General features: G+C 51.5%; 1 protein-coding gene across 4 annotated transcripts in view; it reads left to right on the top strand.

The window, feature by feature from the left end:
* Positions 1-3,441, top strand: part of NSMF (NMDA receptor synaptonuclear signaling and neuronal migration factor) — a 49,788-nt gene extending 46,347 nt beyond the window's left edge. For all 4 annotated transcript variants that reach the window (XM_085320121.1, XM_085320119.1, XM_085320122.1 and 1 more), the window contains one exon: positions 508-3,441. In XM_085320121.1, coding sequence (XP_085176247.1) covers positions 508-605 — 98 coding nt within the window. In that variant the 3' untranslated portion in view covers positions 606-3,441. The remainder of the gene's footprint in view (positions 1-507) is intronic.
* The last annotated feature ends 7,612 nt before the right edge of the window (positions 3,442-11,053 follow it).

Below are 11,053 nucleotides of genomic sequence, written 5' to 3'. Positions count from 1 at the left end.
GTACCTGTGGAGGCTGGAGCTGTCCTGCACCTGAAAGAAACCCAACTTAAAAGCACTCTCCCACTGAAGGGAAGCACCTTTGTTGTTACATCCTGTGCCCAAATATTCCTTTTGTGGGTTTTCAGCCCTTCAAAGGGTTCACAGGTTGTCTAGTGCAGGGTGTTAGGGCTGTTGCTGACACTCYACAGCCCGCCCTTTTTGCAGTCAGTGAAGAAATACCAAGGTCTGGAGACAGATGGTGTTCAGTTCCTGCTTCCATGGACAGACTCTGCCAAGGGTTTTTGAGCAGCTTTTCTGTGTTTGAGGATACCTAAAAAGATACTTGGGTCTGATGGGCACCTTTACCTGCCCTAGATACATGCAGCATGGCAGCATACCCCAAAGGAGGCATCCACCTGGGTTCTCTTGTGCCCATACCTGCAGGTGCATTTGCTGCTGCTGCAGCCTGTCTGGTCTCTCCCTCGTGCTGCAGGGTGTAACCCCTCTGCTTCATCTCCCTTCTTCTAGGTAAGCAAATGATTGAGACTTACTTTGACTTCCGCCTTTACCGCCTCTGGAAGACCCGCCAGCATTCTAAACTATTGGATTATGATGACATTTTATGAGCTGGAGAAGACTTTGCAAGAAGAAGTTGATCACCAGTGTCCAAGAAGTCATGCTTACTGCAGAGAGACTTTTTTATTGGCACGGGGAGCCCTTCAAAGCCCTAGAGGAGGCAGCAGTGCTAAAGGGAGGGAAGAAGGAGCCCTCAGAAGTGTATCAGGAGGAAAGTCTCCTGAGTCAAGAGAGACCAGAGGGAAAGGGTTTGGCACCTCGCTCGCCTCAGGTCAGAGCCAKGGTGTCTTGGGAGGAGCTGTGTGAAACGAGGACAGGATGGAGTTCCTTGCAGAACTGAGCTGTCTTGGGTCAGAATGGGCCAGATTTGATTCCAGGTCCTTTTAAAGACTTTTGAAGCTCAGGTTTTCTTACAAAAAATAAAATAAATTACCCATGCACTACAGTGAAGAAGTGACCAGCGCACAGAGGAAGGAGAGGTTTGTACTGGTGGGACCTTCTGTGCTGGGGATCTTGGAGAGCAAGGACTGCTACACCTACTCCTGCAAGCTTAGAGCGAAACAATCCAGTTTCAATGTGAATATATACTGGAATATAGAATTGAAGTCTAACTTTTTTGTTTTGTTTAATAGAAAATAAGTGCAATTTTTATAGAGAGAGGGGTAAAATCTCTCCTGATATTTAATTAGTTAAAAATAACACACCAGTAACCAATAGATGAGGTATTTTTGGTCTGCTTGAAAATATATTCAAAATGGTAATATATCTTCTGTAGACATATTTAATCACCAGCAAACRTGGTTTTAACATAACTTAGCAGACGCTGCATGTCTGCTGCATTGATTAATCCAGTTTGGTTTGGTACTTTCAGAGTAGCTGTGTTGCACTGACTGTATGTGCTCTCACGAATGTATATTTTTCCTCCTCCAGTTAGACACAACTTTTTTGCTGCTTGCAAAACTATATGTCTTTAGTTTTGCTGCAGTATTTTAGGTTAGAAATACAGTTACATGATYGAGAATTCAGTAAGGTCCATTATGRTGTAAAAATGAAGTAGAAACTAATAACCATGATAATTACTCACTCATGCCAGTGTTTTGCTGCGTGTCAGAAGATGAGTTCTCTTTCTCGTCTGCCGTATGGAGCAGAGAGGCTGCAGAACCATCCTCGGTCCTCCAAGGAGACTGTTTTACTGAAGCATCTGGAAGAAATATTTCCTGAAGGATGCAGCACGGGTTTGTAGCACGAGTTTGAATTTTTCCCTGCGTTCACTTGAATGCCAGTCGTTTGCGCATACGCCACCTCTTTCCAATGCTAAAATGACCTGTTTGTTGAGCTCAGCTGCCATCCTCCACATCCCTTCTGTCAGAGCAGCTGTGGTTTGAGAACCCAGATTTGTTGTTAATATTTGAGGACGTATTTTGGAATAGATTAACGTTTTGTTTGTTTGGGGGGTTGTTTTTTTTTTTTTGTTTGGGGAGGTTTTGTAGTCTTCAACGTGCCTGTTTAGTGGATAAATGTTACTTAAAGCCTGCCTAAGTCACTCTGGCTATTCTGGGGGATTACGTGATTTATTTCTTATACAAGTAAAATATCCTAGAGAAAACAGGGAAGGATTACCTTGGTTTCCTGGCTTCCTGGTATCTGAAATCAGTTGCTTGTGAAGTGAAAGAAAACACATGTACAAATCTTTTAAATACTTACAAAAAAGAACTACTTGTCCTGATCTGTAGAGGACTCCTTCCCTCCGTGACCTGTCTGTGGTTGTAGTTGTGGGGAGCAGGCCTCTGGCTAGAACTGCTGAACCCTGTACATTTATAGCAGTTTTATTAGCAAAACTTTTGAAAAAAATAATGTACATATAGTAAGTAAGGAGAGGAATGGGTGGAGAGGGATTGTTTGGAGTCATTGAAATTAGCCCATTGAACCAAATGGGTCTGAGCTGCTTCCCCTCGCTCTGGTTAGGAGCTGGCCTGCCCACCCTGTAGGAACTACTCGTGGTGGCTGCATTTCATGCTTGGCTGGACTCATGCTCTTGACTCACAGTCATGTTTTCCAGACCTGTTGTGAAAGGGATAGGGGGCACCAGTCTGACTTCTGGAAGAACATGTCAGATCTAAAAATAATAATAATAGTAGTAAAAAATGCTGATTAGCTATTACTTAGCATGGTAGCTTCTGCCAGCTGTACTTGTGAGAGGCGGGAGTCGTAGGTGCTATGAAAGCAAAAAGCCACGTGTCAGAGAGAGAAGAAAATGATAGTGGCAGGATTAAAATGATGACACAAAACTCTCTCCCTTTCTGACCCTTTCACCTCCTATGTTTATGCTCCTAACTGGAAAAAGATAAATTGCTCTTCCTCTCTCCTTTCTAAAGTAAAATTCCAATTCAGTGAACTTGGTAGCATGAATGTAGCATTGTGGAACTATTGAAAATCTTATATAACTCTGAAAGGGCCCGTTTATGTATCCACTTCAGTGATTTATCTGTAGAATTATTGTATATCTATTATCATTGAGCACTTGTAGAACTAGGGTTGCTAAGTAGAAGGGTAGCTTGTACAGTCGCAGAACTTCCGTAGGAAGATGTATGCTTGAATGAACATAACGGACTGTTTTACTGGTGCAGTTGACTATAGTATAGTATAATGACAAATGACGAATGCATTTCTCTCTTTTCCAAAGATCTATATTCCACGTAGTTTGTGATATTATGACATGAGCATATTATTTCCTTTGTAGTGTTCATTTAACTAAAGAGATGAAATACTTTAAAACTGTAATTGGAAAGATAATAGAATTTTGATGTTTGAAGTCCTTTGTGCAAATAGCATCACTGGAGTTAACCACTTTGGAAAAGGAAAAAAGAAAAAGTCTTCCCCTTTTAACTTGTTGAATTTTTTAAGCGTCTGCTGAGAAAGGAAGGGGTCAGTAGAGGAGAGGATGCAAAAAAAAAAAAAATGTGATTATTTAAATTTTAGAGTAAAAATAGATACTGAGACTTCCTCCATTGGACCACCGCATCAAAGATGACCTCTTGGGTAGGCGCTTCCCAGCCAGTGCAGAGTGCAGAGCCGGCACATCCCCTCCGCTGGGGTCGAGCCCGGGTCCTTGCGCCCCGAGCGCCCCCGCACCCCTCCGCCCGGGGGATCCTGGCTGCTGRGTGCACAGGACAGTTTGTCCTTCCACTTCAAAATGCTTCTCTTACCTTTGGACTCTCTGCTGTTCGGATGCGCCTCTCTTACGCCCTGCAACGAGTTTGCTCGCGTGCAGTCCGCGGTTGCTGTCTGAACTGGTTTGGTGGAGCTCCCCTCTAACTGACGTTAATTCTCGCGAGCAGGTTGCGGCGCGGTGGAGCTCGAGTCCCCGCCCGCCGTGTTGGCGGACCGGCAGCCCTCTCGCGCCAGCGCCCCGCGGCACCCCGCGCTGGTCTGCAGGCTCCGCTCCCTCGTGCTCAGGCTCCCGCTCAGCCCCGCCGCGGGGCAGCGCGGCGGCCCGGCTCACGTCACCGCAGCTCCCGTGGCGGGTCAGGATTCACTCTTGGCATGGCCACGAGGAACCTTGATAACAGGTTAACCCTGGAGAGGAGCAGATAGGTCAGGAGAGCTAAGTTGGGTACCGTCCCYGACCGTTCACCGCAACCACGTATGGAGTTGCCACCTCGTAGCAAAGCGGCAGAAAAGGACGTGGCACAGCAATGTGCAGCGAGCTGTCTTGCACAGGGATCCCCAGAGAGGTTTTTCTCTTTTCCTCTCATTTGGCTGGGGAAGAGAGGAGAGAAGAAAATTCRGCTGCCTGAGAAGTGTAGAAATAAGCAGGGAATTTAGGTATGGCTTTCTCAGCCTCTCCTCATGCTGCAGCCACCGACTTCCTTTTGCATCCTACCTCTCCGCGCCCAAGATGAGAAACTAGCAGATCAGCCCTCACTGCATTTAAAAAAATAATTAAAAAACAAAAAAAGAAATCCTCGTAGCTCTAGCAAACCTGCTGACTGCAAAAGGCAACCAGCCACCTTACCCTGCCTCGGTGCCGGGGCTCTGCTGCGCGTGGCTGGGGCCTCCTACCCCATCCGGCCTCCGAGTGCCTCGAGAGCGGCTCGAGCCGCGGGCCCGGCGCGGGCTTCGCTCTGGCTCCGGGGAACGCTGCTTTGCCGAGGAGACTCAGGAAAGGGATTTGGTCTTCATCCCTCAGTCYGGACTCTGGAGCTCCGATGGTGTCGGGACAGCACGCGCCTGCGTGCGCTSGCACCGTCTCTTCCCCTGCAAGCGTGGGAGATGCTCCTTCTCGTTCGCCCACGCGGGGTAACGGCAGGGTGGCGCTGCCGGCCCGGCCCCGTTCGCGTCTCCCCGGCTCTTGGCCCGCGCTCGCCTGGCAAACGGCTGCTTGTTGTTTGGGGACGGCGCTGCGTTTCTGACCGGGGCTCCGGTGGCAGTGCAACGGTCAACGCGGCTTCATCATCTCCAGGCCGCGTCAGCGGGGTTAGCGGCAGGGCTGGAAATGGCTGAGYTGAGTAGCCAGCGCGGCCGGATCTGGAAGGGGGAGTCTGTCCTCACCCCCAGCCCAGGCAGGAGGCGGAACAACAGGCTCGCTCTGCTCTCCCGGGCTAGCGGTAACCGTTCAACCCGTCAAAACTTGATTTAAGAGTGACACATCGTTAATGGTGCATTGGTCTGGGAGAAGGTATGGTATTATTAAAAGAAAAAAAATTCTTCCAGGGCAATTGGCACATGTTGCCCGACTCACGCAGCAGAGGACGTGTTCGATAGCGTCGCCCTTCCTCAAGCGATGAGGCCACGTTGCCAGTATCGGGAAGCAAATTTACAGGTACATGCTAGCTGAACCGCTTTGAACCCTGGGTTTCGCAGCAACGTTCCCTGGAATTGGTGATGCAGCCAGACCTCCCTGCCGGACACCACCCCGGTGTCCTCCCCGCAGGTATCAAGCAGCAATATCATTTCCCAAGCCGTCTGTGAGAAGTCGTGTGTGTGCCTGTATTTTGTGCCACTGGTCCCAGAATATCCATGGCTTTCTACATCTGTCCTGGGACTATTCTTTATTTATTTATTTATTTATTTTTTCCCCAACTTCTTGGTCATGGAAACACAAGCCAAAGTCAATTGGAAACTGTTACGGTCTTGATGACAAATCAGCCTGTTGATAACTCTGTGTACTGGAGCTGAATGAGTAAATGGGTGGTTCAGTGACCAGCAGCCTGGCTGTGATCATGGTAACCCCAGGTAACCTGCTGTGTAACCAGAACTAATATTAAAATACCAGAGTTTGCTGCCTTCCAAAAAACACCAGTCTGATTGCTGTTGTGATTCCAAGATAAATTTTGCCCAACATACTACAAATCAGTGTGAAAACCTTAGAAGAACACAAAGATAAAAACAATGGACATCATTAAAAATCTATCTGAAGGGAAGCAAAAGTGCTTTTTTCCATAAATGCTTAGCAAATATTAAAGAACTAATACAACAAAATATTTTGTTGTATTAGTTCTTTATATTATTGCATTGCTTTTAGAGCATCTYTAAAATTGATATACATAAGGACAGATGACAAGCATCTCGGGTTGCCTTATGTTATCACAAGGGCGAGGCAAGCTGGATTTAGATGGTTAATTTGCTCTGTGGGCTTTCTTCCTTATCTCAGTGTCCGAAGAGATTTTGTCCTGAACTGATGGTTAATCGCAGTATTAACGGCCCTATAAACCTTTTAGTAATAGGATCCCTTCCATCTGCATTGCTAGGAGTTTCATGGACATATTCCCAGAGACCCTCGAGCAGCCGCTGGATCCGACCTTTTCGCCTGCGTGATGGGGCTGCCCGGCGTATGAGTCRCCACGTCCGTTCAGCAACAACCCGCCAGCACAGCCTCTCCCCTGCGCCCTCGGGTCCGCGGGGTTTTGGGTGTTTGAATGTGATCTCCCCACCATGGTTGTGCAAAAATCGATGGGTTGTTTTACTTGCGGAACGGTTGTTACCTGGTGAAAACTGAAAAGCTGAGCTGGCGGGGAGGCTCCGGCCGCTGGCCGGGGACGGCTCGTTCCCACGGTCACCCCGGCCTCTGGCTCAGGACCAGGATCCGTGCAAATGGGTACAATTCACAGAAGCGTTGGAAGTGGGAGGCTGGGGTGAGGAGGGAGTGTGTTTTTGTTGTGGTTTTTTAATGCTAAAAGTCAGTTGTACTGGTATAGTCCCTGCTAGAGGTCCTGCTAGTGCAGAACTGGGACTTCAATGAAAATGGCAGGTATCTATGCCCCTAATCATGAAATGCCCTACAAATATCACAGCGGAGTAGAGCAAAGCAAGACCCGTTGAGGAATATGGAAGCTGCCTGCCATGTGCACGCAACACTGCTTGCTTAAAGGACGCTTTGGTTTGCTGAGGTCCGGACGGCGATGCCCGAAGAGCCGCGGTGGCGTGGCTGTGTGAACGAGCCGGCACCTGAAGAAGCAGGCAGTGGCTGTAGCTTCCCTGCTGTGTTTCCCGTTGTTCTTCCACAACGCCGTTCCTGGAACTGGGGGCAACTTCAGTTGCGATATCAAGCAGCAGCCGCAGCAAAACGTGACCTCCCACGGGGACGGGAGAGGGTCAGTGCGCTTTTACTGTCCTGACTGCTTCCCCTCCGAGTTCCGACGGCGGTTTCCATCTCCAGGCCCCAGCTGGKTATTACGGAGCTGCTAGCGACGGCTGCTCATCCGTTTTCTGATAAAAACACCGAACCACAACGGTGAGCAGCAACTGGAGAAAAAAGTAACCGTGCAGATGTGGAAAATGGTTCTGGTAACGTGGAGAAGGGCAGTTTATATCCTTTCGTGCTTTTAAACTGTGAGCTGTTTGAAGAAACTGCTTTTATCCAAATGAGAAGARGGAAGAAATAAGCATAGTTGTCAAAATAATTAAAAGGATCCACGTGTGACCAAATCACATGCAGAGAAAAAGCTCTGGGGGCTACTTCTGCGCTGCTCCGCTCGTTCCCACAACTACCAGCCCGTGCTGCCTTTGAGCACATGGGTCCCTCTTTAGTTATTTAGTTATTCCAAGGCATTCACCCAAATTTTAGACACAGTTTCTGGCTGGCTCCCAGCTGTCTAGGGGTGGGACGTATCTGGCTGTGATGCAGGATAGATCTGCCATCCCTACTGCCTATGTTAACGTGTTTCTCTGAGACTATCTGCTGCTTTGTGTATGATAGCCAGGTTTCAAATCCATGAAKGTTTCTAGGTTTTAAGATGTGATTTAATAAAAACACGTTTCTGGGAAAACAGGTTTTTCTCTCGTTTTTTGTTCTCTGGCTGAGTTCATAACCTAGGAAATGCCGTTTGGCAGATGCATTTGCTGTGCTAGCAGGCGAAGGAGAAACAGGGAGGGCATTTCTGAAATGGCAACAGGGAGGTAAATGCTGAAGGTAAAGAGCAGATGTACTGAGGTGCCAAAGGCCAGGACGAGCACTGTGTCCCAGGGACCAGCGCCAGGTCGGACAGGTAAAAGAGGAGAAAGGTAAAACTCCTGATCCTTTGAACAGGGGAGGGAGAACGGACAGGCCCTGACCTGCAGTGCAGCGGGTACCTCTGAAAGCAAACCCGCCGCCAGCCACAGCCTCGTGCTGCAGGCCTTCTCCGTCCTGACGCCTTCGGACCCCCCCACCCCGGTGCAGCTGTGCCCGATGGGGTGGCTGCGCTTGGGGTGACCTGTCCAGGCTCAGGCCTTGTGGTCCGGTGGAGGCCTCGGATGACTCTCCCAAGCTAGGGCCACAGTGGAGATGAGAYGGGCTGCGTAGCGTAGGACAGTCCTGGCTGCTGGGGGCAGCTGCTGCTGGAGCTCTTCYACCTCCAACCGGTGCAAAAGGGGAGGCTGCTGGGGGCAGATGCAGCAGGGTGAAAAGGTCCAGGCCCCATGGCGACCCAAATCAGCGTGCAGGACTTGTGATGTTCGCCTGTGTGAGAAGGCAGCAAATCCAGCCACATGGGAATGATGTTCCTGTACTGCCAGCAGCTCTCCTGGCTTGGGGTTAAAGGTGGGAAGGGTCCCGCTGGCTGCAGGCACCAGGGCAGCTCAGGCAAAYGCTACTGCCCGGGCTGACTGCTGCGCCTTGCCGTAACCTTTSAACACAGCACACCTTTCAGGAAGGCAAAGGGCACCAAATACCCTGTAGGCTACTTTCTTTGTCCCAGTCTGTTTGACTTCATTTCTGAAGTCTAACAGGTCTGGCCTGAACTTTCAGCTACGGTCTTGCCCTTTATCCGTCACTCTGCAAGGCGCCTGCGTGCTCGCCCTCCGCTAAGTGCTGTAACCGAGTCCACTCTGAGCAAAAGCGAGACAGAGCTAACTGGTCTGGACAACTCATATCATTCGTTGCCGTCACTGAAGGCATTTTCCTTCAGCTCTGAAGCCTTTCAGCATTCATTTCGGCACCCTCCCCGCTTGGGAATGTCCTCCCCCATGCACAGCCGTGACGGCCAGGCGCGACACATCAGCAGCCAGCAGCAGGGCCCCCACACAAATCATTTTTCCTCTTATCACCACCTGCACAGCTGGCTTCTGGCCAGAGACTTGGCCACAGTTCTTCCCTAGGCCTTCAGCGAGCCACCGAGCTGGCCATAAATGTGGCCTTTATTCCCCGCTCTGGGGCCATTCAGGGTTGGCATAATGCTGTTTTTAAAGCAGGATGGCACAAGGGTACCGAGTCAAGTTAGTTACAGAAGGCCAGTTGTAACAGATTATTTTCATCAGCCAGCTCTACCGGCTTCTCCCGTCTCCCCTCGTGCTGTCGTGCGTGGTGGGCTCGGATGCAGGATTCCCAGGAGCCTCCCAGTAACAGCGCTCGGCCGCTGTTTCAGTGCGAACCGTAGGCCTAACTGCAGCAAGGCGGAGGGTTAGGTGCAACACCTTCAGCTGCTGGCCAAGTTTCACTCTCCAGGCCTTGCTGCTGCTTTGGYGACAGCCTAGGAGAGCCAGCAAGGACGGGAGAAGGCTCTAAAACCTCAGCTGACAGCAGCAGAGATGAATAATGGTTTAATTTTATTTATAAAGGCTGGCGGGCAGCCAGGGAAACCTGCAGATATGYCCACGTAGGGAGGTGCTTTCTTTGCACCAGGTATGGGCAAACTCTGGGATTTATTATTCATTCGTGGGCTCAAAAGCCAACTAGAGATYCTGCAAGAGAAACCCGTGGAGATCTCCCGAGCACAGAGACACGTTGTCAGCCCCGTGAGTGCCTGAGCCATGAGTCACCAGAGCTGGGAAATGTCAGCGGCCGCTTGCCCTGGCCTTATTCCCTACCCCGGGCCCCCCCAGTGGGGGTCGTGAYGCTGGACCATGGTCTCAGCCAGGATGGGGTCATATGTAAATCTCAAACCTCTCTGGTGTTATTTGGGCCTAATTGTGAAGAGCTGCCTCCTTGCGCGCAGCCTGGGTTTGACCGCCCTGCCTCGCTCAGCACAGTGGCTCCTGGGTTAGAGGGCAGGATGCGGCCATCGTACAGCTCCCAGCACACCGGGAACATCGGCAACAAAATATCACGGCACGTTCATTTCCACGTATCACCCGAAGGAAGCGCAATAGGCTCGGTGCAAAGGTAGGAGCCTTATCAGCAGGACGTGGTGCTTCTTCCAGTAAAGAGACGCGTGTTTTCCTGAGTCCGGGCAGACGCTGGAGTAAAACCGCTCGTGCTGAAGCAGTACGGTACGCCAGGGTGCGGCTCCGCAGCTGCCGGGTGGGTTGGTCCCGCGGCAAGTTCTGGCCAAAGGTTGCTTACGTAACGCGCGCCAGCAACGCTTTCCCGAGCGCCTGGCCGAGCGGAGGCTTTTGGAGCACAAACAGTGTTATCTGATGAATGGGAAAGTCCTGAGCTCTCAATTGCTTCCTGGCCGCACAGGTGTCCCAGAGAAAGCTGGCGGCAGCTGATAACAGGCACGGTCTGGAAACAAAGCGGGAGAGATGCTTTTCCACGCGGTTTTGCACATAACGAGCAGCAGTCAGCGAGCAGCAAAGGCTGCATGACGAATGTTTTCCGGTGTTCCTGTTCGTGCCGAACCGGTCCCCAGCAGCGCGCTGCTCCCTTCAGGCGCGGGCTCGCTCCCCCCGGGGGCACGGCGCACCGTGAACCCACGCGGCGCCTGCGGCCCAGCTCCGCAGCCACCTCCGCCTTCTTCCTTGAAGCGCTGCCCGCGCCGGGGCGGATTAGAGGCGGCGGGGCAGCCCCCCCTCCCCGACGGCTCCCGGCTCTCCCCGCAGCGCCCGGCGCTTTTTCCTCCCCCCCGTTCCCCGCTCGCGTCCAGACGCCAGCGCCGCCCCCCTCGGGACGCGGCCGAGCCGCGGGCAGGCGAGCCCCGAAGCGGGGCCTCGCTCCCGTCCGCGGCCGCCGCTTCCTCCCGCCCGACGTGAGCCAGCGCAGGAGGCGAACCCGGGCGGGCGGGCCGCGGCGCAGGGCTTCGCGGCAGGGCTCATTTTCTGCCGCTCTCGCTCGCGGAAGCCGCATGAGCGCCGCTTGCGG

The sequence above is a fragment of the Rhea americana genome, unplaced genomic scaffold, assembly GCF_003343005.1.
Source record: "Rhea americana isolate MKP2758 unplaced genomic scaffold, rheAme1 scaffold_61, whole genome shotgun sequence".
NCBI lineage: Eukaryota > Metazoa > Chordata > Aves > Rheiformes > Rheidae > Rhea > Rhea americana.
Note: the sequence above shows the minus strand (reverse complement) of the source record. Positions and strands in the feature narration are given on the sequence as shown.